The 27,986-nt window shown below is 44.7% G+C and overlaps 1 protein-coding gene across 3 annotated transcripts; it reads right to left on the bottom strand.

Moving 5' to 3' along the window:
• Positions 1-37: 37 nt before the first annotated feature.
• On the bottom strand, positions 38-27,038 carry LOC131939339 (glutamine synthetase). 3 transcript variants are annotated; one of them, XM_059297590.1, is made up of 8 exons: positions 26,907-27,038; positions 12,312-12,587; positions 11,633-11,794; positions 7,949-8,095; positions 5,002-5,129; positions 1,851-2,050; positions 962-1,142; positions 38-663 (listed from the first exon to the last, which is right to left on the bottom strand). In XM_059297590.1, the coding sequence occupies exons 2-8, from the start codon at positions 12,478-12,480 to the stop codon at positions 556-558; spliced, it is 1,095 nt and encodes a 364-aa protein (XP_059153573.1). In that variant the 5' UTR covers positions 12,481-12,587; positions 26,907-27,038; the 3' UTR covers positions 38-555. The 3 variants fall into 3 exon arrangements, with proteins under 3 accessions (XP_059153573.1, XP_059153572.1, XP_059153574.1); XM_059297589.1 differs by lacking the exon at positions 26,907-27,038 and adding an exon at positions 22,234-22,359; XM_059297591.1 differs by lacking the exon at positions 26,907-27,038 and adding an exon at positions 12,909-13,349.
• Between the last annotated feature and the right edge of the window lie 948 nt (positions 27,039-27,986).

Genomic DNA, 27,986 nt, shown 5'->3' with positions numbered 1-27,986 from the left:
AACACCCTCTCAGACAACAAACCACACAACAGTGGGATGTCAAAGTATAATTTTTATACAATATTCCAATGCTTCATGAATGCTACATTGGACCATGTCACATCCAACATTCATCCAATGGACAGTTCTCTAACATTTGAAAAAATATTCTTAAACAAGAGACATTTCATTAACATTAATCTCATTAACAATGGAGCATATTATAAAATCTTTTGAACTAAAGAAATGGATCATCAAATACACAAACTTGCAAGCCATAGAAGGAGCATACAACCACCAGACAAGCATTAGATAGAAAATGTGGAGTGTGTTGAACAAGTGGATCTACAACTCTGTGGGTTAAACAACTTTCTACACAGATCTAGACTGGTACTTGAGTCAATGGAAATGAAGAAACAAATTTGTCAGAACACTTGGATGACCAGGACTATTCTGACAGGACAGTTGTTCTGACCAGGACAATTCTGACAGGACAGTTGTCCTGACCAGGACAATTCTGACAGGACAGTTGTCCTGACCAGGACAATTCTGACAGGACAGTTGTCCTGACCAGGACTATTCTGACAGGACAGTTGTCCTGACCAGGACCTCTGTGACAGCGTAGGGATCACAGTTGGACGATGGTCGTCTGTCCTCCAGGTAGCCGCAGTTGTCTTCTGCCACCTGCGGACAACATTTTAAACGTGTGGGAACATGATTTGATTCACATGGGAACATTTGTTTTCATGTGGGAACATGATTTGATTCACATGGGAACATTTGTTTCATCTTTTTGTTCAGAAAAAAAATGTTAGGAATGATTTACCTGATGAAAAATGACAATATTTTTTTGAAAGGTTGAATTAATATGGAAAACTTTAGGTTTAAGTTTGAATGAAGAATCTATAAATAATGAAATGGATAAAGTAAAATAACTACAATCTGGGGGATACAATTTGTTAAGTCAGAAGTCAGGCCTCACCTGTCGCGGTATGCGTATACTGGCCCCACGATTGGCAACACCAGCAGAGAAGTCGTGGATACTGGAGGTCTCATGACGCCCAGTCAGGCGCCGCTCGTTATCTTTGCCTTCTCTGGGGTCGTAGGCTTTGATATGTCTGACATGGTGCTTGGACAATTTCTCAATTGCCTCTTCAATGGCCCTGGAAAACAAACAGAACACCTCAGATACTGGGAAACTAGAGAGGATTTGTAGTACAAAGTAAGCTAGACAACTAGAGATGGTACAGTTGTCCAGCTTAGTGCTGACTTCAGTTATTCATGCCACTAGGCCAGGGGTCGGCAACCTTTTAAAGCGGAAGAGCCAAAAGTTAAAATTTTCCAAATTTTCCTGGTTTTAAAGAGCCACTAACATTTTTTTAATTTCAAATATTTTATTTTTTTATTAAGATTATTAGTATTAGTTCAAGGAGCTGGAGAGCCGCATCTTGATATCAAAAGAGCCGCATGCGGCTCGCGAGCCGCAGGTTGCCGACCCCTGCACTAGGCTGCTTCATTTCACGGCTCATATAACTTAGCCCTGAGAGTTAGTCCTATAAGTCATAGTACTAAATGTAGAAACTCTCTCATGACTTATAGGACTAACAGTAGGACCTCTTTCATGACTTGAGGTGCTACAGTTTGTCCTATAAGTCATGAGAGGTCCTACAGTTAGTCCTATAAGTCCTGAAAGAGGTCCTACAGTTAGTCCTATAAGTCCTGAGAGAGGTCCTACAGTTTGTCCTATAAGTCATGAGAGGTCCTACAGTTAGTCCTATAAGTCCTGAAAGAGGTCCTACAGTTAGTCCTATAAGTCCTGAGAGAGGTCCTACAGTTTGTCCTATAAGTCCTGAGAGAGGTGCTACACTCACTTGATGCCATTTGGCTGCCGCATGTCATGTGTGCTATAGTTGCAATGAGCACCTGCACCATTCCAGTCACCTTCCATAGGCTTGGGGTCAAGGGTGACAATCACACCAAAGTCTTCAGCAACTCTGTGTAGGATGTAGCGGGCTATCCACAGGTGGTCTCCCATGGTGATCCCCTCACAGGGTCCCACTTGAAACTCCCACTGGTGGATGTGTACACGTGTCATTAGTAGGTCACCAGGTATTTGATCAGTACAGACATTAGTAGGTCAGCAGGTATTTGATCAGTACAGACATTAGTAGGTCACCAGGTATTTGATCAGTACAGACATTAGTAGGTCACCAGGTATTTGATCAGTACAGACATTAGTAGGTCGCCAGGTATTTGATCAGTAGAGACATTAGTAGGTCACCAGGTATTTGATCAGTACAGACATTAGTAGGTCACCAGGTATTTGATCAGTACAGACATTAGTAGGTCACCAGGTAATTGATCAGTACAGTCATTAGTAGGTCACCAGATATTTGATCAGTACAGACATTAGTAGGTCACCAGGTAATTGATCCGTACAGACATTAGTAGGTCACCAGGTAATTGATCAGTAGAATTAGTAGGTCACCAGATATTTGATCAGTACAGTCATTAGTAGGTCACCAGGTATTTGATCAGTACAGACATTAGTAGGTCAGCAGGTATTTGATCAGTACAGTCATTAGTAGGTCACCAGGTATTTGATCAGTACAGACATTAGTAGGTCACCAGGTATTTGATCCGTACAGACATTAGTAGGTCACCAGGTAATTGATCAGTAGAATTAGTAGGTCACCAGGTATTTGATCAGTACAGTCATTAGTAGGTCACCAGGTAATTGATCAGTAGAATTAGTAGGTCACCAGGTATTTGATCAGTACAGTCATTAGTAGGTCACCAGGTATTTGATCAGTAGAGACATTAGTAGGTCACCAGGTATTTGATCAGTACAGACATTAGTAGGTCACCAGGTATTTGATCAGTAGAGACATTAGTAGGTCACCAGGTATTTGATCAGTAGAGACATTAGTAGGTCACCAGGTAATTGATCAGTAGAATTAGTAGGTCACCAGGTATTTGATCAGTACAGACATTAGTAGGTCAGCAGGTATTTGATCAGTACAGACATTAGTAGGTCACCAGGTATTTGATCAGTACAGACATTAGTAGGTCACCAGGTATTTGATCAGTACAGACATTAGTAGGTCGCCAGGTATTTGATCAGTAGAGACATTAGTAGGTCACCAGGTATTTGATCAGTACAGACATTAGTAGGTCACCAGGTATTTGATCAGTACAGACATTAGTAGGTCACCAGGTAATTGATCAGTACAGTCATTAGTAGGTCACCAGATATTTGATCAGTACAGACATTAGTAGGTCACCAGGTAATTGATCCGTACAGACATTAGTAGGTCACCAGGTAATTGATCAGTAGAATTAGTAGGTCACCAGATATTTGATCAGTACAGTCATTAGTAGGTCACCAGGTATTTGATCAGTACAGACATTAGTAGGTCAGCAGGTATTTGATCAGTACAGTCATTAGTAGGTCACCAGGTATTTGATCAGTACAGACATTAGTAGGTCACCAGGTATTTGATCCGTACAGACATTAGTAGGTCACCAGGTAATTGATCAGTAGAATTAGTAGGTCACCAGGTATTTGATCAGTACAGTCATTAGTAGGTCACCAGGTAATTGATCAGTAGAATTAGTAGGTCACCAGGTATTTGATCAGTACAGTCATTAGTAGGTCACCAGGTATTTGATCAGTAGAGACATTAGTAGGTCACCAGGTATTTGATCAGTACAGACATTAGTAGGTCACCAGGTATTTGATCAGTAGAGACATTAGTAGGTCACCAGGTATTTGATCAGTAGAGACATTAGTAGGTCACCAGGTAATTGATCAGTAGAATTAGTAGGTCACCAGGTATTTGATCAGTACAGTCATTAGTAGGTCACCAGGTATTTGATCAGTACAGACATTAGTAGGTCACCAGGTATTTGATCAGTACAGACATTAGTAGGTCACCAGGTATTTGATCAGTACAGACATTAGTAGGTCACCAGGTATTTGATCAGTACAGACATTAGTAGGTCACCAGGTATTTGATCAGTACAGACATTAGTAGGTCACCAGGTATTTGATCAGTACAGACATTAGTAGGTCACCAGGTATTTGATCAGTAGAGACATTAGTAGGTCACCAGGTATTTGATCAGTACAGACATTAGTAGGTCACCAGGTAATTGATCAGTAGAATTAGTAGGTCACCAGGTATTTGATCAGTACAGTCATTAGTAGGTCACCAGGTATTTGATCCGTACAGACATTAGTAGGTCACCAGGTATTTGATCAGTACAGACATTAGTAGGTCACCAGGTATTTGATCAGTACAGACATTAGTAGGTCACCAGGTATTTGATCAGTACAGACATTAGTAGGTCACCAGGTATTTGATCAGTACAGACATTAGTAGGTCACCAGGTATTTGATCAGTACAGACATTAGTAGGTCACCAGGTAATTGATCAGTAGAATTAGTAGGTCACCAGATATTTGATCAGTACAGACATTAGTAGGTCACCAGGTATTTGATCAGTACAGACATTAGTAGGTCACCAGGTAATTGATCAGTACAGACATTAGTAGGTCACCAGATATTTGATCAGTACAGACATTAGTAGGTCACCAGGTAATTGATCCGTACAGACATTAGTAGGTCACCAGGTAATTGATCAGTAGAATTAGTAGGTCACCAGATATTTGATCAGTACAGTCATTAGTAGGTCACCAGGTATTTGATCAGTACAGACATTAGTAGGTCAGCAGGTATTTGATCAGTACAGTCATTAGTAGGTCACCAGGTATTTGATCAGTACAGACATTAGTAGGTCACCAGGTATTTGATCAGTAGAGACATTAGTAGGTCACCAGGTATTTGATCAGTAGAGACATTAGTAGGTCACCAGGTATTTGATCAGTAGAGACATTAGTAGGTCACCAGGTAAAACAATAAATCTGTCTAATCAAAGCTCTAGCAGGGACTAAACAGAAAGGATGGGTGTAGTCAAGTTGTAGCAGTTGAAAGAGCACAAAGAGAGGAGGAAGTTGGTACCTGAGCTGGCATAACCTCCGCGTTACATCCACTAATCTTGACCCCGGCATACAGACACGCCCTGTAGTGGGCCTCAACCACATCCCTGCCGTAGACTTTATTGGAGCCCACGCCACAGTAGTAGGGCCCTGAGGAGGGGACGATGGGGAAAATTTTATTTTTTCTAACACACTGCCAAAATATGTTGGGGATGAATTTTTCAATGCAAACAAAAAACTCAAACAATACAGATGTTAACAAGTCACAAATACTCTCTTATTCACGGACCAGATGGTGCAGGTTCTCTCACCTGCCAGGTGTCAACTCACTTGACCCACATCACTTGTATTCATTAGCAGAATTAGCAATTGGCTAGCAATCAACATTTGATGACACTAACGATATTTTCATTTCTAATTGGCCAATTTGGCAGGTCTGTTGTGTCCCAGTTTTCTGGCAATGTAGGCTCCAGCAGAATGAGACAAGATGCCCACCCACCACCTGCTCCGCTCACCACATCCACCGCCAGCTCCACCCACCACATCCACCGCCAGCTCCACCCACCACATCCACCGCCAGCTCCACCCACCACATCCACCGCCAGCTCCACCCACCACATCCACCGCCAGCTCCACCCACCACATCCACCGCCAGCTCCACCCACCACATCCACCGCCAGCTCCACCCACCACATCCACCGCCAGCTCCACCCACCACATCCACCGCCAGCTCCACCCACCACATCCACCGCCAGCTCCACCCACCACATCCACCGCCAGCTCCACCCACCACATCCACCGCCAGCTCCACCCACCACATCCACCGCCAGCTCCACCCACCACATCCACCGCCAGCTCCACCCACCACATCCACCGCCAGCTCCACCCACCACATCCACCGCCAGCTCCACCCACCACATCCACCGCCAGCTCCACCCACCACATCCACCGCCAGCTCCACCCACCACATCCACCGCCAGCTCCACCCACCACATCCACCGCCAGCTCCACCCACCACATCCACCGCCAGCTCCACCCACCACATCCACCGCCAGCTCCACCCACCACATCCACCGCCAGCTCCACCCACCACATCCACCGCCAGCTCCACCCACCACATCCACCGCCAGCTCCACCCACCACATCCACCGCCAGCTCCACCCACCACATCCACCCACCACCAGCTCCACCCACCACATCCACCACCACATCCACCACCAGCTCCACCCACCACATCCACCACCAGCTCCACCCACCACATCCACCACCAGCTCCACCCACCACATCAACCACCAGCTCCACCCACCACATCCACCACCAGCTCCACCCACCACCAGCTCCACCCACAGCTCCACCCACCACATCCACCACCAGCTCCACCCACTACATCCACCACCACATCCACCACCTGCTCCACCCACCACACCCACCACCAGCTCCACCCACCACATCCACCACCAGCTCCACCCACCACATCCACCACCAGCTCCACCCACCACATCCACCACCAGCTCCACCCAACACATCCACCACCTGCTCCACCCACCACATCCACCACCTGCTCCACCCACCACATCCACCACCAGCTCCACCCAACAATTGTGACAATTTACTTTACGTCCCTTACAGTAGACACACACTGGTCTACTGAACCACAACATTATTAATTGGACAAACACAACAGCTTTCAGTTGCTTGCCCCACACCAACATTTCAAACATTGCTGACTTGCAAGTTAGTTGACAGTTGGAGAAAGTCAGGCTCTAATTGATTTCAAGTGTAGCAGCAGTTGCACAGTGTGACCTCACAATGACCAAGTCTCTTACAATACCATCTCTTTAAGGTCAAGGTTACATGAATTATTTGGATAACATCAACAAATGTGCAGCTTATTGAATCAACCAATTAGAGGAGTTCCAGCTCAACATGTGACCAAAGCTGACCAATCATCACTTTACTGCTCATTTCATGGCCACCATAACACAACATGTGACCAAAGCTGACCCCAGCATCACGTTGATCCTTGCATGAGGAACTTTCCATTTCAAGTTGTCTTTGTATGTGTGTGTGTGTGTATGGAAAGGGGGGGGGGAATCAAGTTCACCTCTACAGCTCAGTGACATTGTGACATTTGACAACAGGAACATTTGACAACAGTGACATTTGCAATCACAGACTGTACTCTTGATTGTTTCAAATAGGGGGAATAACAAAGCTGATAGGCAGAAAAACTAGAACTTAGTAGTGGAATAAAATTACTGAAATGTTGGAGATTGTATGTACAGTCCAAACCCTCATTGTGTTTTTAAATAATCAAATATTGATTTAAAACCTTACCCTACAGACAATGCTAAAATTAAACTAGAATTTCTATTCAACCTCTACAGGCTAATCCCAACTGATCTGGCACATGGGGCTTGTCACCATAGAAACCAAGGCACTAATCCCTGCATCCTGTGCTGTAATCTCTTAATCCGCCCCTGATGTAACCCAAGGGTTAACACAGGGGTCAAGTAACTAAATATACAAATACCAGGGCAAGGGGGGGGGGTGGATTAATGAAGGGAGGGAAAAGATGGGAGGTCAAGAGGGAAAAGATGGGAGGTCAAGAGGGAAAAGATGGGAGGTCAAGAGGGAAAAGATGGGAGGTCAAGAGGGAAAAGATGGGAGGTCAAGAGGGAAAAGATGGGAGGTCAAGAGGGAAAAGATTGGAGGTCAAGAGGGAAAAGATGGGAGGTCAAGAGGGAAAAGATGGGAGGTCAAGAGGGAAAAGATGGGAGGTCAAGAGGGAAAAGATGGGAGGTCAAGAGGGAAAAGATGGGAGGTCAAGAGGGAAAAGATGGGAGGTCAAGAGGGAAAAGATGGGAGGTCAGGAGGGAAAGATGGGAGGTCAAGAGGGAAAAGATGGGAGGTCAAGAGGGAAAAGATGGGAGGTCAGGAGGGTGAGCCCATGTTTGCCAGCCACTGACCTTGTGGTCCAGGGAAGCCATTCTTGGGCCAGCCAAAAGGATGACCATCATAGTCCAACAGTGTGTACTCCTGCTCAATGCCAAACCAGGGGTGGGCGTGGGCTGCCTGTTTCATCACTTCATTGCAAGTCTTTCTGCGGTTGGTTTCTGCTCAACAGAATCATCAGAATCATTAGCTACACACATTGTCTTATATTTGATGTGAATTTAAAATCATCAGAATCATTAGCTACACACATTGTCTTATATTTCATGTAGATTTAAAATCATCAGACCATTGTCAACTAAACACATTGTCTTATATTTGATGTAGATTTAAAATCATCAGAATCATTAGCTACACACATTGTTTTATATTTGATGTAGATTTAAAATCATCAGACCATTGTCAACTAAACACATTGTCTTATATTTGATGTAGATTTAAAATCATCAGACCATTGTCAACTAAACACATTGTCTTATATTTCTTGTGGATGGAAATGTCCCCCTACCATTGTCAACAGTTATCTACCCTGTAGATTGAAATGTCCCCCTACCATTAACCAAACAGTTATCTACCCTGTAGATTGAAATGTCCCCCTACCATTAACCAAACAGTTATCTACCATGTAGATTTAAATGTCCCCCAACCATTAACCAAACAGTTATCTACCCTGTAGGTTGAAATGTCCCCCTACCATTGTCAACAGTTATCTACCCTGTAGATTGAAATGTCCCCTACCATTGTCAACAGTTATCTACCCTGTAGATTAAAATGTCCCCCTACCATTGTCAAGCCAACAGTTATCTACCCTGTAGATTGAAATGTCCCCCTACCATTGTCAACAGTTATCTACCCTGTAGATTGAAATGTCCCCCTACCATTAACCAAACAGTTATCTACCCTGTAGATTGAAATGTCCCCCTACCATTAACCAAACAGTTATCTACCCTGTAGATTGAAATGTCCCCCTACCATTGTCAACAGTTATCTACCCTGTAGATTGAAATGTCCCCCTACCATTAACCAAACAGTTATCTACCCTGTAGATTGAAATGTCCCCCTACCATTGTCAACAGTTATCTACCCTGTAGATTGAAATGTCCCCCTACCATTGTCAACAGTTATCTACCCTGTAGATTGAAATGTCCCCCTACCATTGTCAACAGTTATCTACCCTGTAGATTGAAATGTCCCCCTACCATTGTCAACAGTTATCTACCCTGTAGATTGAAATGTCCCCCTACCATTGTCAAGCCAGCAGTTATCTACCCTGTAGATTGAAATGTCCCCCTACCATTGTCAAGCCAACAGTTATCTACCCTGTAGATTGAAATGTCCCCCTACCATTGTCAAGCCAACAGTTATCTACCCTGTAGATTGAAATGTCCCCCTACCATTGTCAAGCCAACAGTTATCTACCCTGTAGATTGAAATGTCCCCCTACCATTGTCAACAGTTATCTACCCTGTAGATTGAAATGTCCCCCTACCATTGTCAACAGTTATCTACCCTGTAGATTGAAATGTCCCCCTACCATTAACCAAACAGTTATCTACCCTGTAGATTGAAATGTCCCCCTACCATTAACCAAACAGTTATCTACCCTGTAGATTGAAATGTCCCCCTACCATTAACCAAACAGTTATCTACCCTGTAGATTGAAATGTCCCCCTACCATTGTCAAGCCAACAGTTATCTACCCTGTAGATTGAAATGTCCCCCTACCATTAACCAAACAGTTATCTACCCTGTAGATTGAAATGTCCCCCTACCATTGTCAACAGTTATCTACCCTGTAGATTGAAATGTCCCCCTACCATTAACCAAACAGTTATCTACCCTGTAGATTGAAATGTCCCCCTACCATTGTCAACAGTTATCTACCCTGTAGATTGAAATGTCCCCCTACCATTAACCAAACAGTTATCTACCCTGTAGATTGAAATGTCCCCCTACCATTGTCAACAGTTATCTACCCTGTAGATTGAAATGTCCCCCTACCATTGTCAAGCCAACAGTTATCTACCCTGTAGATTGAAATGTCCCCCTACCATTGTCAAGCCAACAGTTATCTACCCTGTAGATTGAAATGTCCCCCTACCATTGTCAAGCCAACAGTTATCTACCCTGTAGATTGAAATGTCCCCCTACCATTGTCAAGCCAACAGTTATCTACCCTGTAGATTGAAATGTCCCCCTACCATTGTCAACAGTTATCTACCCTGTAGATTGAAATGTCCCCCTACCATTGTCAACAGTTATCTACCCTGTAGATTGAAATGTCCCCCTACCATTGTCAAGCCAACAGTTATCTACCCTGTAGATTGAAATGTCCCCCTACCATTAACCAAACAGTTATCTACCCTGTAGATTGAAATGTCCCCCAACCATTAACCAAACAGTTATCTACCCTGTAGATTGAAATGTCCCCCAACCATTAACCAAACAGTTATCTACCCTGTAGATTGAAATGTCCCCCTACCATTGTCAACAGTTATCTACCCTGTAGATTGAAATGTCCCCCTACCATTAACCAAACAGTTATCTACCCTGTAGATTGAAATGTCCCCCTACCATTGTCAAGCCAACAGTTATCTACCCTGTAGATTGAAATGTCCCCCTACCATTAACCAAACAGTTATCTACCCTGTAGATTGAAATGTCCCCCTACCATTAACCAAACAGTTATCTACCCTGTAGATTGAAATGTCCCCCTACCATTAACCAAACAGTTATCTACCCTGTAGATTGAAATGTCCCCCTACCATTGTCAAGCAAACAGTTATCTACCCTTTAGATTGAAATGTCCCCCAACCATTAACCAAACAGTTATCTACCCTGTAGATTGAAATGTCCCCCAACCATTAACCAAACAGTTATCTACCCTGTAGATTGAAATGTCCCCCAACCATTAACCAAACAGTTATCTACCCTGTAGATTGAAATGTCCCCCTACCATTGTCAAGCCAACAGTTATCTACCCTGTAGATTGAAATGTCCCCCTACCATTGTCAACAGTTATCTACCCTGTAGGTTGAAATGTCCCCCTACCATTGTCAACAGTTATCTACCCTGTAGATTGAAATGTCCCCCTACCATTGTCAACAGTTATCTACCCTGTAGATTGAAATGTCCCCCTACCATTAACCAAACAGTTATCTACCCTGTAGATTGAAATGTCCCCCTACCATTAACCAAACAGTTATCTACCATGTAGATTTAAATGTCCCCCAACCATTAACCAAACAGTTATCTACCCTGTAGATTGAAATGTCCCCCTACCATTAACCAAATAGTTATCTACCCTGTAGATTGAAATGTCCCCCTACCATTGTCAACAGTTATCTACCCTGTAGATTGAAATGTCCCCCTACCATTGTCAACAGTTATCTACCCTGTAGATTGAAATGTCCCCCTACCATTAACCAAACAGTTATCTACCCTGTAGATTGAAATGTCCCCCTACCATTAACCAAACAGTTATCTACCATGTAGATTTAAATGTCCCCCAACCATTAACCAAACAGTTATCTACCCTGTAGATTGAAATGTCCCCCTACCATTAACCAAAAAGTTATCTACCCTGTAGATTGAAATGTCCCCCTACCATTAACCAAATAGTTATCTACCCTGTAGATTGAAATGTCCCCCTACCATTGTCAACAGTTATCTACCCTGTAGATTGAAATGTCCCCTACCTGCAGGCTTCTTGTTGTATTTGTAGACCTCACACAAGACCAACTTATTTTTGCCACCCCTGAAGGGGTCCCTGAATATAGCACATGGGTACAGGTACATGTCTGAGTTGGAGCCCTCGGCTTGGTAAGTGCTAGAACCATCAAAGTTCCAAATGGGGCAGTCTGTGGACGCAGCGATAGAATAAATTATGGGATCAGTTCAACATTTATAGAACAAATTATGGGATCAATTCAACATTTATAGAACAAATTATGGGATCAGTTCAACATTTTTAGAACTAATTATGGGATCAGTTCAACATTTATAGCACTAATTATGGGATCAATTTAACATATATAGAACAAATTATGGGATCAGTTCAACATTTATAGAACAAATTATGGGATCAGTTCAACATTTATAGAACAAATTATGGAATCAGTTCAACATTTATAGAACAAAGTCGATTGACCAACATTCCAGATTGCTCAGCCTATCAAATAATTGACACAAAAAAATCATCACTAAAGTTTCAGCTACTTAATTTACAAACTTAAAACTAAATTCAAACGTTTTCAAAAACTTAGTCTGGAGTCATTGTTTACCATTTGTCTGCAGTCATTGTGTCACATGATAATACAAATGAACTATGAGTTACAATGTGCCCAATTTTATTTTAGAAATAAATTATTTAATTACCTTCTGGTTTCTTGGGGTCAAAGTCCAAAGTACGACATTTACTCCTGATGCCCTCCCCTGTTCCGTCTATCCACACATATTCTGCCATAACCTCGTCACCAGGCTGCTCCATGCTCAAATATTTCTCCAGCAACTGTTTGTTGCCTGCAAGACTCCCAGGGATAGCCATGATGGACAGTTGACTGGTCAGTTGGCTGGACAGTTGGCTGGTCAGTTGGCTGGTCAGTTGGCTGGACAGTTGGCTGGTCAGTTGGCTGGACACTTACACTCAAACTTCTGTATAAGAAAAAAAATATGTCCTTACTCATTTGTGCACTCAATAGAATTGTACAGTTGGTAAAGCTGAAGCTATATATTATTATATATAAATAAAAAATGTCAGAGGAAATTAATGTTCTAGTAATGAAATTGCAACAAGGTTTCCTCTAGGTCAAGGATTAAAACAACTAGAAAACTGGCCAGAGATTTAGTCTAATGCCTCTTGCAACTCAGATGATTCAACTGAAAATGTTTGACCTTTGGCCATTTATTATTATATTTATTATTTAACTAATTTCCTAAAGAAAGAAAATAATCCAAAAAACATAATGAACTTACATTTTATAATGTATAAAGGTATAAAGATTAAACAACATAAGCTTTGAAATATGTCCTTGTTCTCACCAGTTCTAATTCAATGAGTGGATGGAGTGAAGAATACAAATAATTTTTTTCCCAGTGTACGGTGTTATTGAGATCTAGAAATCTAGATTGAATCTAAAATCAAAGTACTAGATTTATAACTATCTTCTAGATCCAGCTACTGCTTGTTGGGGCTATTCCGAACAACTAGATCTTGAAACAGTCTATCTAGATCTAGATCTAGATGTCTAGTTAGAATCTCCAATCTACTCCTTCAGTTTGTAAACCAAAAGTGAATAATTGTGAAATATCCTCTCCAGTTTAAACTTTAAAGAAAGACGTTCTGCATAAAGTTTGAACTGTATGAACGTAATGAAATTATATTATAGATCTAGATTCTATTATAATGTTATATTATTATAGTATAGAATATAATCAATCTCAATATAGATCTAGTTGCCAGTAGTCTAGGAAGTTTATGTCCAGGAGATCTTGTTGGATCAGTAAATTTAGTGGTGAGAGTCACATGCCCATGTTTTCACAACACCCAACAGAAATAAGACTACGGCTCTAACCGAAATTGTTTCAGCAAACAACATATTTGCTTTTTTGTAGTTTTGTGCTAGATCTAGATCTAGAGAGGAAATTTCATGTCAACATTCAACACACGACGGTGAATTTCCGCTGTTTTAAAAATAGCAGCTCGCACTCTCGGCCCCGTCCTACTTTTTTGTTGACGTGGAGAAATGGAGTCAGCACTAGCAGACGTTGTTTATTTACACGAATAAACAACAACGGATGCACTAACGATCAAGTAAAGTGCAGGTTGACTTATTCAGATGGGAGATGGTGTGTTGGTGTAGAGAGGGCTAGACTAGATCAAACTGGTTTATATAGATCTAGATCTAGATCTAGATTAATACTTATGAAAATGAAATATCACCGAGTTCTGATTTAGGTCACGATGACTCGCACTTTACCAGCAGATCAACGTCCGCCGTCTGATATCGAATTCTCGGAGTGAAAAACTGAAATCTAGATTTAAGTTCAAATGGAATATTCCATACACATCCAATCTATGCACGATAGACAGGAGTAAAATACCAAGGCCTTGATGTACCACAGTGACTTTTGTTTGCTTGTCATAAGATAATAAATACACGGTGTCCTTGTATTGTATAGTATTAATTTAATATTTATCGTGAACTTTGCAAAGTTTTGAAGTGAGACAGTGGAGATTTACAAACATGTCGACTATTTGCTATGTTGTATTATGGGATATTAATATTAGATTTAGTCTAGATCTAGATCCTATATAGAATCTACCCTCTTGTAGTCGGTTGGTGTGTTGAGAGACTGGGTTGGTCGCAGTGTACCATTTATAAAATAACATCGAATTAATTTTATTAAGTCAGGTAAACAGGCAACAGCAACGGGTTACAAAACATATCCTGTAGTTGTTTATCGCGGGTTGTGTTGTTGACAAGGTAGTATTATTGTCTGGCGCCCCCCCCCCCCACCTTGTGGACTACCAGCAGACCACTAAATCAGACTAAACCAGCAAACTACACCATCAGACTATTTCATCTATTCACAATACGGGCAGGATTTGGGCTGGAGTTTCTTCCAGGGAGGGAGTGGGGGGCGTGAGATGCCTGGAAGAAACACTGGGCTGGATATTTTTCCAGGTCGGCGTAAATTAAAGCTTTTTCTTTTAGACATTTCTTCTCCGAAAAGTAGGTGGGGGGGGGGCACTTTAAACTTTCGGGGATACACTTCTATATAAGCATAACATATTATGTTACATCATGGGGGGGGGTCCAAATAGTTAGCTAGCAGGTTTCTGCTGATAGGTTTTTATCTCCCCCCCCCCCCCGTGCCGCCGCAAGTTGAGAAAATTCCCACACATCTAGCGGGTGTGGTGGGAAGTGGAGAAACTTCTCGTCACGGTCACGTGGGTCAGGCTTGAGCTGTTCCAGCAGACACGACTAATCGACGGATCTCAACTGGTGGCAGCACACACCCTCAGCATACATTAGAGTGTTAACACTGGTCAACGGCTAACAACTAGCCAGCCGGCACCACGACTAACTGACCGGACCGCCAGCCGGCACCACGACTAACTGACCGGACCGCCAGCCGGCACCACGACTAACTGACCGGACCGCCAGCCGGCACCACGACTAACTGACCGGACCGCCAGCCGGCACCACGACTAACTGACCGGACCGCCAGCCGGCACCACGACTAACTGACGGACCGCCAGCCGGCACCACGACTAGCTGACCGGACCGCCAGCCGGCACCACGACTAACTGACGGACCGCCAGCCGGCACCACGACTAACCGGTAGCCGGCACCACATATAATAATGGTCGCCGACTGCGCGGTTCGTTCACCGCCAAGGTCGAAACATTCGTTTCGCTACCGTCGATCACGTGATACAAAACTAAAGAAAAATATCCCGAGTGACCCAGTTTGAGTGAAAAGTTTCTTAAACTCGATGCACTAGTGGAGTTGGCTGGGTAACAACTGTCCTCGCTTATCACAAGCTGGTGGATTGCTTCAGATCTTTGCAGCATCCACCTTGGATGCGGGCTCTATGTGGCCTGTAGCTAGGGCAGGCCGGGTGGGGCGGAGCTTCGGGCGCCAATCCCATGGAGGCGCCATAGGGGTAGAACATTTTTTTTTTAATTTCATTTTTAGTTGACGTATTTTGTGAAAATAAACGGCCACCAGGCTTCAGACACTGGTTTAAATGTTTTCTACAGCGTGTGGAGAGAGTGAGATAGTGACTGGTCAAAAGCACCACAAACCTTTTTATCCCCCCCCCCCCCATCCCCGGGGGCACCGTCTAGAACTGACTGCAGGGGGGGGGGGTGACTTAAAGGTCAGGGTGAGCTAGTTATGTGTGGGTCGTTTATAGATAGTTTCAAGCACTTGTGTGGGTTTTAGTGGGGCTTTGGTTTTATTGTTTTCTGTTATCAGGAGCTAACGGTATGCACTGTGTCAACCAGGAAACAACACAAGGTCAAAGTTCAAGTTAATGTTGACCTCGCTTTATAACAGAGAAACAAGGAAGTGACGTCACGAGGTGTGGGCCACCCAAAAACCTATCTGGAGTCACGGCTTATGTAAAGAGGTTAACATTTGGTAGTAGAGGGGTAGGGGTCAGAGTTTCTTCCAGGCATCTCTTCGGGGGGGGGGGGGGGGGGCTGAGTCCACCCTCCCCCACAAGAAAGTCTACCGCCCCCCCCCCCCGAACGAAAAGGAATTTATATATTTATATATAGAAAATGTATACTTTAAACAGTGTCCGCCCCCCCCCCCCCCCCACACACACCACTGGACACAAACCCAGACCACACACCACTGGTGACCAATCACAGTGAATGATGTACTAGCCATTGCCCCACATTCTGGACCCCCCCCCCCCCCCCCCCCCACCCTGCCCTAGGAAGAAAAAGCTGCTGCGGCAAGAAAGTTTCTGGTGTGTGCTACAAGTTCTGACATAGCTGGTTCTGCACGGCTGGCCATCCTAACCTTACAATAAAACGTTACATCACTGGGGGGGGGGGTGTCACCTGGTGGGGGGGTGTCACCTGGTGGGGAGGTGACATTCTAGGGGGTGGGGAGGTGACATTCTAGGGGTGGGGAGGTGACATTCTAGGGGTGGGGAGGTGACATTCTAGGGGTGGGGAGGTGACATTCTAGGGGGTGGGGAGGTGACATTCTAGGGGTGGGGAGGTGACATTCTAGGGGGTGGGGAGGTGACATTCTAGGGGTGGGGAGGTGACATTCTAGGGGGTGGGGAGGTGACATTCTAGGGGTGGGGAGGTGACATTCTAGGGGTGGGGAGGTGACATTCTAGGGGGTTCGGAGGTGACATTCTAGGGGGTGGGGAGGTGACAGCAGCTGGTATGTCTTGTGGTAAGAAATCTGGCACACAATTGGCCCAATGGCTGACATTAGAATGTAGGTCAGAGGAATAAACGATCAAACTTGGGCAGGGAAATGGAAGCCTTCTCGGCCACATACACCAGCTGCGTCTTGCCGACAGAATGCTCTACTTTAGCCCTACCCCCAGTAAGGTTTACCCCCACTTTCAACCAGTGCAATAACGGCGGCTGTTTGCCAACAAATAGTAAAGTACGCCTGCAAGCCAAGGTCATTCTCCTGCGGGAGAGAACTGCTTTATTTATAGACAACCCCCACGCACTCCATTCAATGTCATACACAACTTCTACAGCCTGCCACAGACACCATCCTGCCTACAGCCTGCCACAGGCACCATCCTGCCTACAGCCTGCCACAGGCACCATCCTGCCTACAGCCTGTCACAGGCACCATCCTGCCTACAGCCTGTCACAGGCACCATCCTGCCTACAGCCTGTCACAGGCACCATCCTGCCTACAGCCTGTCACAGGCACCATCCTGCCTACAGCCTGCCACAGGCACCATCCTGCCTACAGCCTGCCACAGGCACCATCCTGCCTACAGCCTGTCCCATCTACAAATGTGGTCCTAACTTTGTGTGTGTGTGTGCGTGTAATGTGTGGGTGCTAACAATGTTAAGCTGTTACATTCTTCTATAAGATATGAAAGCCTGATGGAAAAATGTAACGATCATTGTTTTGTGGGGGGGGGGGGGGAGGAAATCAATTTCTGACGTCATCAATTCGTTTGACTTAGCTGACTTAGTTAAACCGTTGTTTCAGGCATGCGCGTCTAGCTACGACACATACGACGAGCTAAGACACACGGCCATCTGTGTCCAATAACCTGACCACTTAGCCGTAATAAAAAATAAAGACCAGCCACCCAACACCAGTTGGCCGGATGTTTTTGATTTGTAGCTTTGGTGGTCATCCATGTAACCTTGACCTATCTGCCCCGCACCGGATATGCTAAATGGGGCGGGCTAAATCCCCGCGGATGGTCTGAGGTTACCTAACACCAGCGGCGGGAGAAGAAATCTTTCAGGCAAGGACACACGAGTCCGACACGGCTCGCTGAGCTGACTTTGCAACACTCGCATGCCCTACTTTTGTCAACACTCGCATGCCCTACTTTTGTCAACACTCGCATGCCCTACTTTTGTCAACACTCGCATGCCCTACTTTTGTCAACACTCGCATGCCCTACTTTTGTCAACACTCGCATGCCCTACTTTTGTCAACACTCGCATGCCCTACTTTTGTCAACACTCGCATGCTCTACTTTTGTCAACACTCGCATGCTCTACTTTTGTCAACACTCGCATGCTCTACTTTTGTCAACACTCGCATGCCCTACTTTTGTCAACACTCGCATGCTCTACTTTTGTCAACACTCGCATGCTCTACTTTTGTCAACACTCGCATGCTCTACTTTTGTCAACACTCGCATGCCCTACTTACTTTTGTCAACACTCGCATGCCCTACTTTTGTCAACACTCGCATGCCCTACTTTTGTCAACACTCGCATGCTCTACTTTTGTCAACACTCGCATGCCCTACTTTTGTCAACACTCGCATGCTCTACTTTTGTCAACACTCGCATGCTCTACTTTTGTCAACACTCGCATGCCCTACTTTTGTCAACACTCGCATGCTCTACTTTTGTCAACACTCGCATGCCCTACTTTTGTCAACACTCGCATGCTCTACTTTTGTCAACACTCGCATGCTCTACTTTTGTCAACACTCGCATGCCCTACTTTTGTCAACACTCGCATGCCCTACTTTTGTCAACACTCGCATGCTCTACTTACTTTTGTCAACACTCGCATGCCCTACTTTTGTCAACACTCGCATGCTCTACTTTTGTCAACACTCGCATGCCCTACTTTTGTCAACACTCGCATGCCCTACTTTTGTCAACACTCGCATGCCCTACTTTTGTCAACACTCGCATGCCCTACTTTTGTCAACACTCGCATGCCCTACTTTTGTCAACACTCGCATGCCCTACTTTTGTCAACACTCGCATGCCCTACTTTTGTCAACACTCGCATGCCCTACTTTTGTCAACACTCGCATGCCCTACTTTTGTCAACACTCGCATGCCCTACTTTTGTCAACACTCGCATGCCCTACTTTTGTCAACACTCGCATGCTCTACTTTTGTCAACACTCGCATGCCCTACTTTTGTCAACACTCGCATGCTCTACTTTTGTCAACACTCGCATGCCCTACTTTTGTCAACACTCGCATGCTCTACTTTTGTCAACACTCGCATGCTCTACTTTTGTCAACACTCGCATGCTCTACTTTTGTCAACACTCGCATGCTCTACTTTTGTCAACACTCGCATGCTCTACTTTTGTCAACACTCGCATGCCCTACTTTTGTCAACACTCGCATGCCCTACTTTTGTCAACACTCGCATGCTCTACTTTTGTCAACACTCGCATGCTCTACTTTTGTCAACACTCGCATGCTCTACTTTTGTCAACACTCGCATGCCCTACTTTTGTCAACACTCGCATGCCCTACTTTTGTCAACACTCGCATGCCCTACTTTTGTCAACACTCGCATGCTCTACTTTTGTCAACACTCGCATGCCCTACTTTTGTCAACACTCGCATGCCCTACTTTTGTCAACACTCGCATGCTCTACTTACTTTTGTCAACACTCGCATGCCCTACTTTTGTCAACACTCGCATGCCCTACTTTTGTCAACACTCGCATGCTCTACTTTTGTCAACACTCGCATGCCCTACTTTTGTCAACACTCGCATGCCCTACTTTTGTCAACACTCGCATGCCCTACTTTTGTCAACACTCGCATGCCCTACTTTTGTCAACACTCGCATGCCCTACTTTTGTCAACACTCGCATGCTCTACTTTTGTCAACACTCGCATGCTCTACTTTTGTCAACACTCGCATGCCCTACTTTTGTCAACACTCGCATGCTCTACTTTTGTCAACACTCGCATGCCCTACTTTTGTCAACACTCGCATGCTCTACTTTTGTCAACACTCGCATGCCCTACTTTTGTCAACACTCGCATGCCCTACTTTTGTCAACACTCGCATGCCCTACTTTTGTCAACACTCGCATGCCCTACTTTTGTCAACACTCGCATGCTCTACTTTTGTCAACACTCGCATGCCCTACTTTTGTCAACACTCGCATGCCCTACTTTTGTCAACACTCGCATGCCCTACTTTTGTCAACACTCGCATGCCCTACTTTTGTCAACACTCGCATGCCCTACTTTTGTCAACACTCGCATGCTCTACTTTTGTCAACACTCGCATGCTCTACTTTTGTCAACACTCGCATGCTCTACTTTTGTCAACACTCGCATGCCCTACTTTTGTCAACACTCGCATGCCCTACTTTTGTCAACACTCGCATGCTCTACTTTTGTCAACACTCGCATGCTCTACTTTTGTCAACACTCGCATGCCCTACTTTTGTCAACACTCGCATGCCCTACTTACTTTTGTCAACACTCGCATGCCCTACTTTTGTCAACACTCGCATGCCCTACTTTTGTCAACACTCGCATGCTCTACTTTTGTCAACACTCGCATGCTCTACTTTTGTCAACACTCGCATGCCCTACTTTTGTCAACACTCGCATGCTCTACTTTTGTCAACACTCGCATGCTCTACTTTTGTCAACACTCGCATGCCCTACTTTTGTCAACACTCGCATGCCCTACTTTTGTCAACACTCGCATGCCCTACTTTTGTCAACACTCGCATGCTCTACTTTTGTCAACACTCGCATGCTCTACTTTTGTCAACACTCGCATGCTCTACTTTTGTCAACACTCGCATGCCCTACTTTTGTCAACACTCGCATGCCCTACTTACTTTTGTCAACACTCGCATGCCCTACTTTTGTCAACACTCGCATGCCCTACTTTTGTCAACACTCGCATGCTCTACTTTTGTCAACACTCGCATGCCCTACTTTTGTCAACACTCGCATGCTCTACTTTTGTCAACACTCGCATGCCCTACTTTTGTCAACACTCGCATGCTCTACTTTTGTCAACACTCGCATGCCCTACTTTTGTCAACACTCGCATGCCCTACTTTTGTCAACACTCGCATGCCCTACTTTTGTCAACACTCGCATGCCCTACTTTTGTCAACACTCGCATGCCCTACTTTTGTCAACACTCGCATGCTCTACTTTTGTCAACACTCGCATGCTCTACTTTTGTCAACACTCGCATGCCCTACTTTTCCCCTGGATTCCAAATTTTGTTGGTCGTCTACTGAAGCCTGGCTCGCTCAATGATCATGCGCTTGATAAAAGACATGAGGAATGGGTGTGTGTGTGGAGGGGGGGGGGGGGAGGGGGTGTCTTTAAGAAGGTTAGGGTGTGAAAGAGGGCCCCGATGTTATTATGGGGGGGGGGGGGGGAGAAGGGTGGGAAAATGTGGAAACTGAATTTAAATTAAATGAAGCCAACCTAACCTACCCATTACTACAGTTTTAAACAGTGTGATGACACATCTCCACACAGATCAGACACTCACCAGTTGCCTGATACAATGCTGTATGCTACAGACATAACACCACCATTTTGTGGGGAATAAATCAACGTCTGACTATTTTAAGCGGCAGATGTAGGCCGTAGGGCCGGTCAAGGTTGAACAACTTCCTCTGGTGACCAGTCCTGATAGCTGACCAGTGGTCAGATTACTGTAAAACCACCCTCAACATACACACCACCCTCAAAACATCACACACCACCCTCAAAACATCACACACCACCCTCAACACATCACACACCACCCTCAACACATCACACACCACCATCAACACATCACACACCACCCTCAACACACCACACACCACCCTCAACACACCACCCTCAACACACCACCCTCAACACAAGCTAACTAGAACCACACGAACCTTCAGAAACTGAAGATTGTGCTCTAACGTTTAGAAATGTGGACAGCGGTGGCTACACGTACACAATACACTAACCAGAAACCACAGTTAGTAGTGCTATTTTTAGCTGCTATAGGAGTAGTTCATGTGATGTCAATAAACTATACAACACAACTACACAACTAAACTATGCGTGTCTGTAAATACACAATGTAACTAAGTTGTAAGTAAACAAAGTATACGTGTAAATACACTAAGTATGCGTATAAATATACTAAGTAGTATGACTGTAAATACACAAAGTATGGGTGTAAATACATAAAGTATGCCTGTAAATACACAAAGTATGCCTAGTATGCCTGTAACAAAGTATGCCTGTAAATACACAAAGTATGCCTGTAACAAAGTATGCCTGTAAATACACAAAGTATGAGAGTAAAGAACAAAGTACCTTGAGCGCTAGAGCGGCCTGCTTAAGTCGAGCAAAGATCTGGTATAACTGTAACAGGCGTTTGTGGAGGGCTGTCTCGAGTGAATGAACGCGCTGACGGCTTGTATTTGTACCGGCTCGCGGGGTCAGGGTTCAGTGTCAAGGCCACGCCTGATCATGAGTGTTTCATCACAGGGGCATATTTTTCAACCTCCATGGAGGGTTCTCACAGGGGCATATTTTAGCTACGGTTTTCTAAATGGCTCTCATTTTAAGGAAACCTATAGCAACTCTATTGAACGGGGAAGGGGAGGGAATAGCCAAAAGCGATCTGACCGAGTTCAGAGGTTGTCCTTTGATGCTACTGTATGGCTACAAGCTAGCTGGGAGCTCAAGATTGACGTTTTTGAGAACAGCGACGTCATGGTCGATCGCGCCTGTCTGTCCAGCGGTGCGTGACGAGTGAACCCACATGTCGACCCTTGGGCTACTGGTGGCGGGTCCCAGTTGCTGGTGCAGGTAAGTCAGCATTTACTTACAGGTAAGGGGGGTCGTCAGTAAATGACGTCACACGGGAGGGGGTCAGATAGTGTGACGTCACACTTTAGCATTTTAAAAATGAACTGTTAGAAACTCGAGTAAATTGTAATAGAAACTCAACACGATTTGACTGCACGCTGCCTGAGCTCAGATTTTAGAAAGAAATTAATTTAAAAAAAATTAAGCTGCAATTTTGAGGGGGTGGTGTAGGCTGAGATGTGACGTCATTTTAGGGCGGAGGGTCTGGCTTTTTGTGACGATGTGTGACGGAGGAGTGGGGGGAGGGGGGTGTAGGACTTGCGTGCGGCGTCAAAACGGCCCCGTCAAAACGACCCCGACAAATCGGCCCCGTCAAATTGACCAGCGACATATGGACCCCGTCATATAGGCTCCCGACAAATAGGCTCCCGTCATTTAGGCTCCCGACAAAAGGGCTCCAGTCAATAAGGCTCCTGACAAATAGGCTACCGTCATTTTGGCTCCCGACATATAGGCTCCCGTCATTTAGTTTCTCCATAAAACGGCCCCCGTCATTACAACTCCCGACAAATAGGCTAGCGTCATTTTGGCTCACGACAAAAAGACTCCGGTCAATTTGGCTCCAGACAAAAGGACCACTGACAATACCGTTTCTGTAGAGACTAAGTCTCACGGAAAAGCGGTCTCATTGAATATGACACCTGCCAATGGGACCCCTTCATCAATATTCTTTAGAGTTAGCTTATCCAACACTCTTATGTAATACAACGTATGCATCTCTTGTTCGGCAGGCCTTATTTTTATATTAGTTTATCTATTATAAAATATAGTATGTTTTAATTTAAGGGTAATCTATCTATGCCATCCATAATTGAGTCGGTTATAGGCTGTTCCAACTCAATGTGTGGGGAGAAGGGTCCACGCTGTACCTTCCTACCTGCAGTATGTTTATAGGTTATCAAAACAAAATACTGTTATCATGTAAACATCATGTATATCATACATTTACACTTCTGTGCTCGCTTTTAAGCAACAGATCTTTTCTGTTGTAAATTAAACATTATCAAAACTTTAGAATTGGTGGAATTTAGCTGTTAAGGGCTCGATTTGTTTGTGAATTAATGTTGGTTAATGAAAAACAATTTCATTCAGGCATTTAAAAGAGGTTATAGTGGTATTGGAGGTAGGACAAAATGGTTACCTTTATGCCAATTGTGGTCATGCCATTCATTGGTCTGGAGCCAATATGTCGGGAGTCATTTTGTCAAAAGCCAATATGTCGGGAGCCCAATTGCTGGGAGCCAATATGTCGGGAACCCATTTGTCGGTAGTCAATATGTCGTGAGCCCTTATGTCAGGAGCCGCTTTGTCGGGAGCCAATATGTCCTGAGCCTATTTGTCAGGGGTTTAAATATCGGGAGCCCATTTGTCGGGAGCCTATATGTCGCAAGTCAATATGACGGGAGCCCATTTGACGGGAGCCAATAAGTCGGGGCCCTTTTGACGGGGCTATTTTGACTGGGTCGTTTTGTCGGGGGTCGATTTGACGGAGTCAAATTAACGGGGCCGTTTTGTCCCGGGCCGTTTTGACAGCGCACCCATGGTGAGAAAAGTTGAAAACGACATCGGGTTAACAGACAGGTCCAACCAAATCAGTGGACTGTGCTATTTATAGAATAGTCCCTGTCCTACATCAGACAAGTGCATAGTGTTCACTCAACCGTGACGACTGATTGCTGTTTTGATTACATTTAACGCCTGACATTGTACGTCTCAATAGGCGAGAGAATGACCTCCCCTATCTGTCTAGCCACTCAGTTGTCGTCACACACGCAGCAAGGTATTTTAAAAAGTCAGGTCTGGGGAACGTTGTGTGTTGACTGGACTAACCGCTACACCACATGCCCACCAACCTCAGTCCATGGGAGGTTTACAGATGGGAGGTTAACTAAACATGGCAGGTTTACTGATGGGAGGTTAACTAATGGGAGGTTAACTAATGGGAGGTTAACTAAACATGAGAGGTTAACTGATCGTATGTAAACTAACTAATGTGATGTTAACTACACATTTTGCACATTAAAACTGGACTACAGGAAAATGTGGAGACACTGGCCAGGCGTTTACAACACCATATGGGGCTCATGGGGGGATGGGGGATTGAGGGGGGGGGATTGAGGGGGGGGGGGTTGTAAAGGACGATTAGGGGACAACCCAAGTTGCTCTACTTGTATTCCGCGCATGACTGAACACAGACCGTCACGCTTGACTGCAGTCTACCGTATCGACCGCGGGTACATCTGCTAGCATACGGATAGCATACGACAAGACTAGTAGCATACTACAATTCATTTAGCATACAGCAATAGATGTAGATCACTTATGTAACATACAAGTATAGATTTTGGTGAACTAGTTAGCATACTCATAAATGTGAAAGCATACAAGCAGACCTACACTCCTAGCATACACCATCCAGGTGTCTGTCGACTAAACTAACCAGCTCCCCCCCCCCCCCCCCCCCTGCCCTAAGACCAAAGGGAGGGCTGGTTTGAATGGATGAACAGAAAACATTTGGTAGCTGTGTGTGTGTGGGTATGAGATGTGTGGTGATGTGTGGTATGCAGGTGTGTGTGTGTGTGTGTGGTGTATTGTGGCAGATGTGACTGAGGATGTGTGACTGAGGATGTGTGACTGAGGATGTGTGACTGAGGATGTGTGACTGAGGATGTGTGACTGAGGATGTGTGACTGAGGATGTGTGACTGAGGATGTGTGACTGAGGATGTGTGACTGAGGATGTGTGACTGAGGATGTGTGACTGAGGATGTGTGACTGAGTATGTGTGACTAACATGCCTTACCGATCACATGATCGAATGTTTTGATTGCGTGAAAATCTAGGCCAGACTATAAATAGACGTCACGTGACCGTTAGAGCAGCAGTTGGTGACAGGTAACCATGACAACACACAATGTGGTGACCAGCGAACAAAAACAACATTGTAGGGCATACACATGGGGACAAGGTCCATCTAAAAATAGCACAGTTTATTAATAGCCGGCCAACAGGTCGAGTTGATAGAGCAGCCAGTGTTGGGTTAGGCTCGAACTAGCAAGGGCTCATCCATTTAGGACGTGCACACAACATTTGAACCCCCCCCCCCCCTTGCCCGATATGTAAGAAACCAGCAGACCCCTGACCCTAAAGTGACGTCACACATCTTCACTATAAGCCTGACCTCTAATCCTCAAATGACGTCACACATGAGCCTACAGTCTACAACCAGGTCGGGTGTCGCCCCACAACCTCCTACAGTTTTACATTTTTAGTTGGTGTCACCCTTTCCCCCCTACAATTTTGTTAAGCTTAAGTGGATAACAAAATCCATTCTTTCTACAGAAAATTTTACGATTTTCGTCATGGAGTCACCAGTTCAGCCCCCCCCCCCCTCCCCCAACCTTGTAACGCCATGACAAACCCCACCCTTCGAAATAGAGGTTCATTTTAAAACATTTTTTTTCTTTCTAAAATATTTTCTGAGCTCAGCCAACATAGATCTAGATCTAGATTAATTTATAATTTCCATTACAATTTACAAACAAAGCTAAACAAACCGCGAAAAAATGGCTAACGGTCAGTTTCTAACAATCTTTAAAATAATCGCAATTGTCCAGTATTGAAATTGCGCTAAAAAAACAATAGTGTGACGTCTCACTTTCTCTCCCCCCCTCCCCCCCCCACTTCTCGCTGTCACACACTGTCTCAAATTTCCGACACACAACACCCCCCCCCCGGGTCCAAGAGTGTGACGTCATCTAACGACAAATAGGTCGACATAAAAAAAAATAAGTGAAGAAAAAAATGGAATAAATAACGAAATAGATAATGAAATAATGACGAAATAGAAAAAAGAGTAACACATGTAAATGTGTCGAAAATAAAATATTTAAAACTTTTAGTTTTGCAGATAGATCTATTTGTTTTTGTAGCTAATAAAAAAGTTGCACTAACGACGAGACAAAACAAATATTAAAGAAATAGATTTAAAGTTAGTTTTCTAGCAACTGATCCCCCCACCCCCACCCTTTTAAAAAAATTTATATTTTCGAGTGACAATTACAAACTCAAGTGTAACAAGTGCAGACGACAATAATATGAAAAGTGGAGACTCACCAGGAACGAATGAAACAAAGAAAAGTCTGGGTGTTGCGCGACACACGGACCACACGCTCACCAACCCAAAACAGATTGAGCCGGTTCTATCTAGGCCATCAGCTGATGAGAGCAACATCATACAACTCACTTGTGCTCACTGTCACGTGACACGGGCAACCAATCAGACAAACTACCTCACACTGGTTCAAGGTCAGGGCCATTGAGAGATTTTTCAATCAGCTGATTTACATAACTAGATATTGGCTACAGAGAACAAGTGCATTAAAAATATATGTAGGTCCTGCGTTAGATATGTCGGGTATAACAATATTTGTCAGATGTGATCTTTAAAATTAAAAAATGCCGTTTATTGACAAATCAGGACAGTCACCTTTCATACACACACACACTAAGTCCGGAGCGTATTTTTAAAAAAAGTTCAGCTCTAAGGGAGGTAACAATGTAAATGTGAAGTTACAAAGGAGACCAGGAGTTAGCAACCTTTACATGGTTAATTATCCCAACACCAGCACATGATCGGTTGTCTGCCCTTTGGTAGACTGACCCAGACCAAATGAAATGACTATCTTTAGTGAGACCTGTCATTTACCTCCAATACTTTCGTCACACGATCATTTCGGCCCAGAAGCTGAAACTCCAATTAGCCAGTTAGGCCTCGACGTAGCAAACTCCAATTAGCGAGTTAGGCCTCGACGTAGCAAAGTCCGACTAGTTATGTCGGTTTGCTGACCCCGCTATGATCCGTGGGTTCCCACCAGGCTTACCTCCCCCCACCAGGCTTACCTCCCCCCTCCAACCAGGCTTACCTTCCCCCCATTCACCAGGCTTACCTTCCCCCCATTACCTCCCCCCACCAGGCTTACCTCCCCCCACCAGGCTTACCTTCCCCCCATTACCTCCCCCCACCAGGCTTACCTCCCCCCATCAGGCTTACCTCCCCCCACCAGGCTTACCTTCCCCCCATTACCTCCCCCCACCAGGCTTACCTCCCCCCACCAGGCTTACCTCCCCCCTCCAACCAGGCTTACCTTCCCCCCATTCACCAGGCTTACCTTCCCCCCATTCACCAGGCTTACC

This window comes from Physella acuta, unplaced genomic scaffold (assembly GCF_028476545.2).
Source record: "Physella acuta isolate Inbredline_101_S28 unplaced genomic scaffold, ASM2847654v3 ptg000275l, whole genome shotgun sequence".
Lineage (NCBI taxonomy): Eukaryota > Metazoa > Mollusca > Gastropoda > Physidae > Physella > Physella acuta.
The sequence above is the reverse complement of the archived record's forward strand: the minus strand, read 5'-3'. Positions and strand labels throughout refer to the sequence as shown.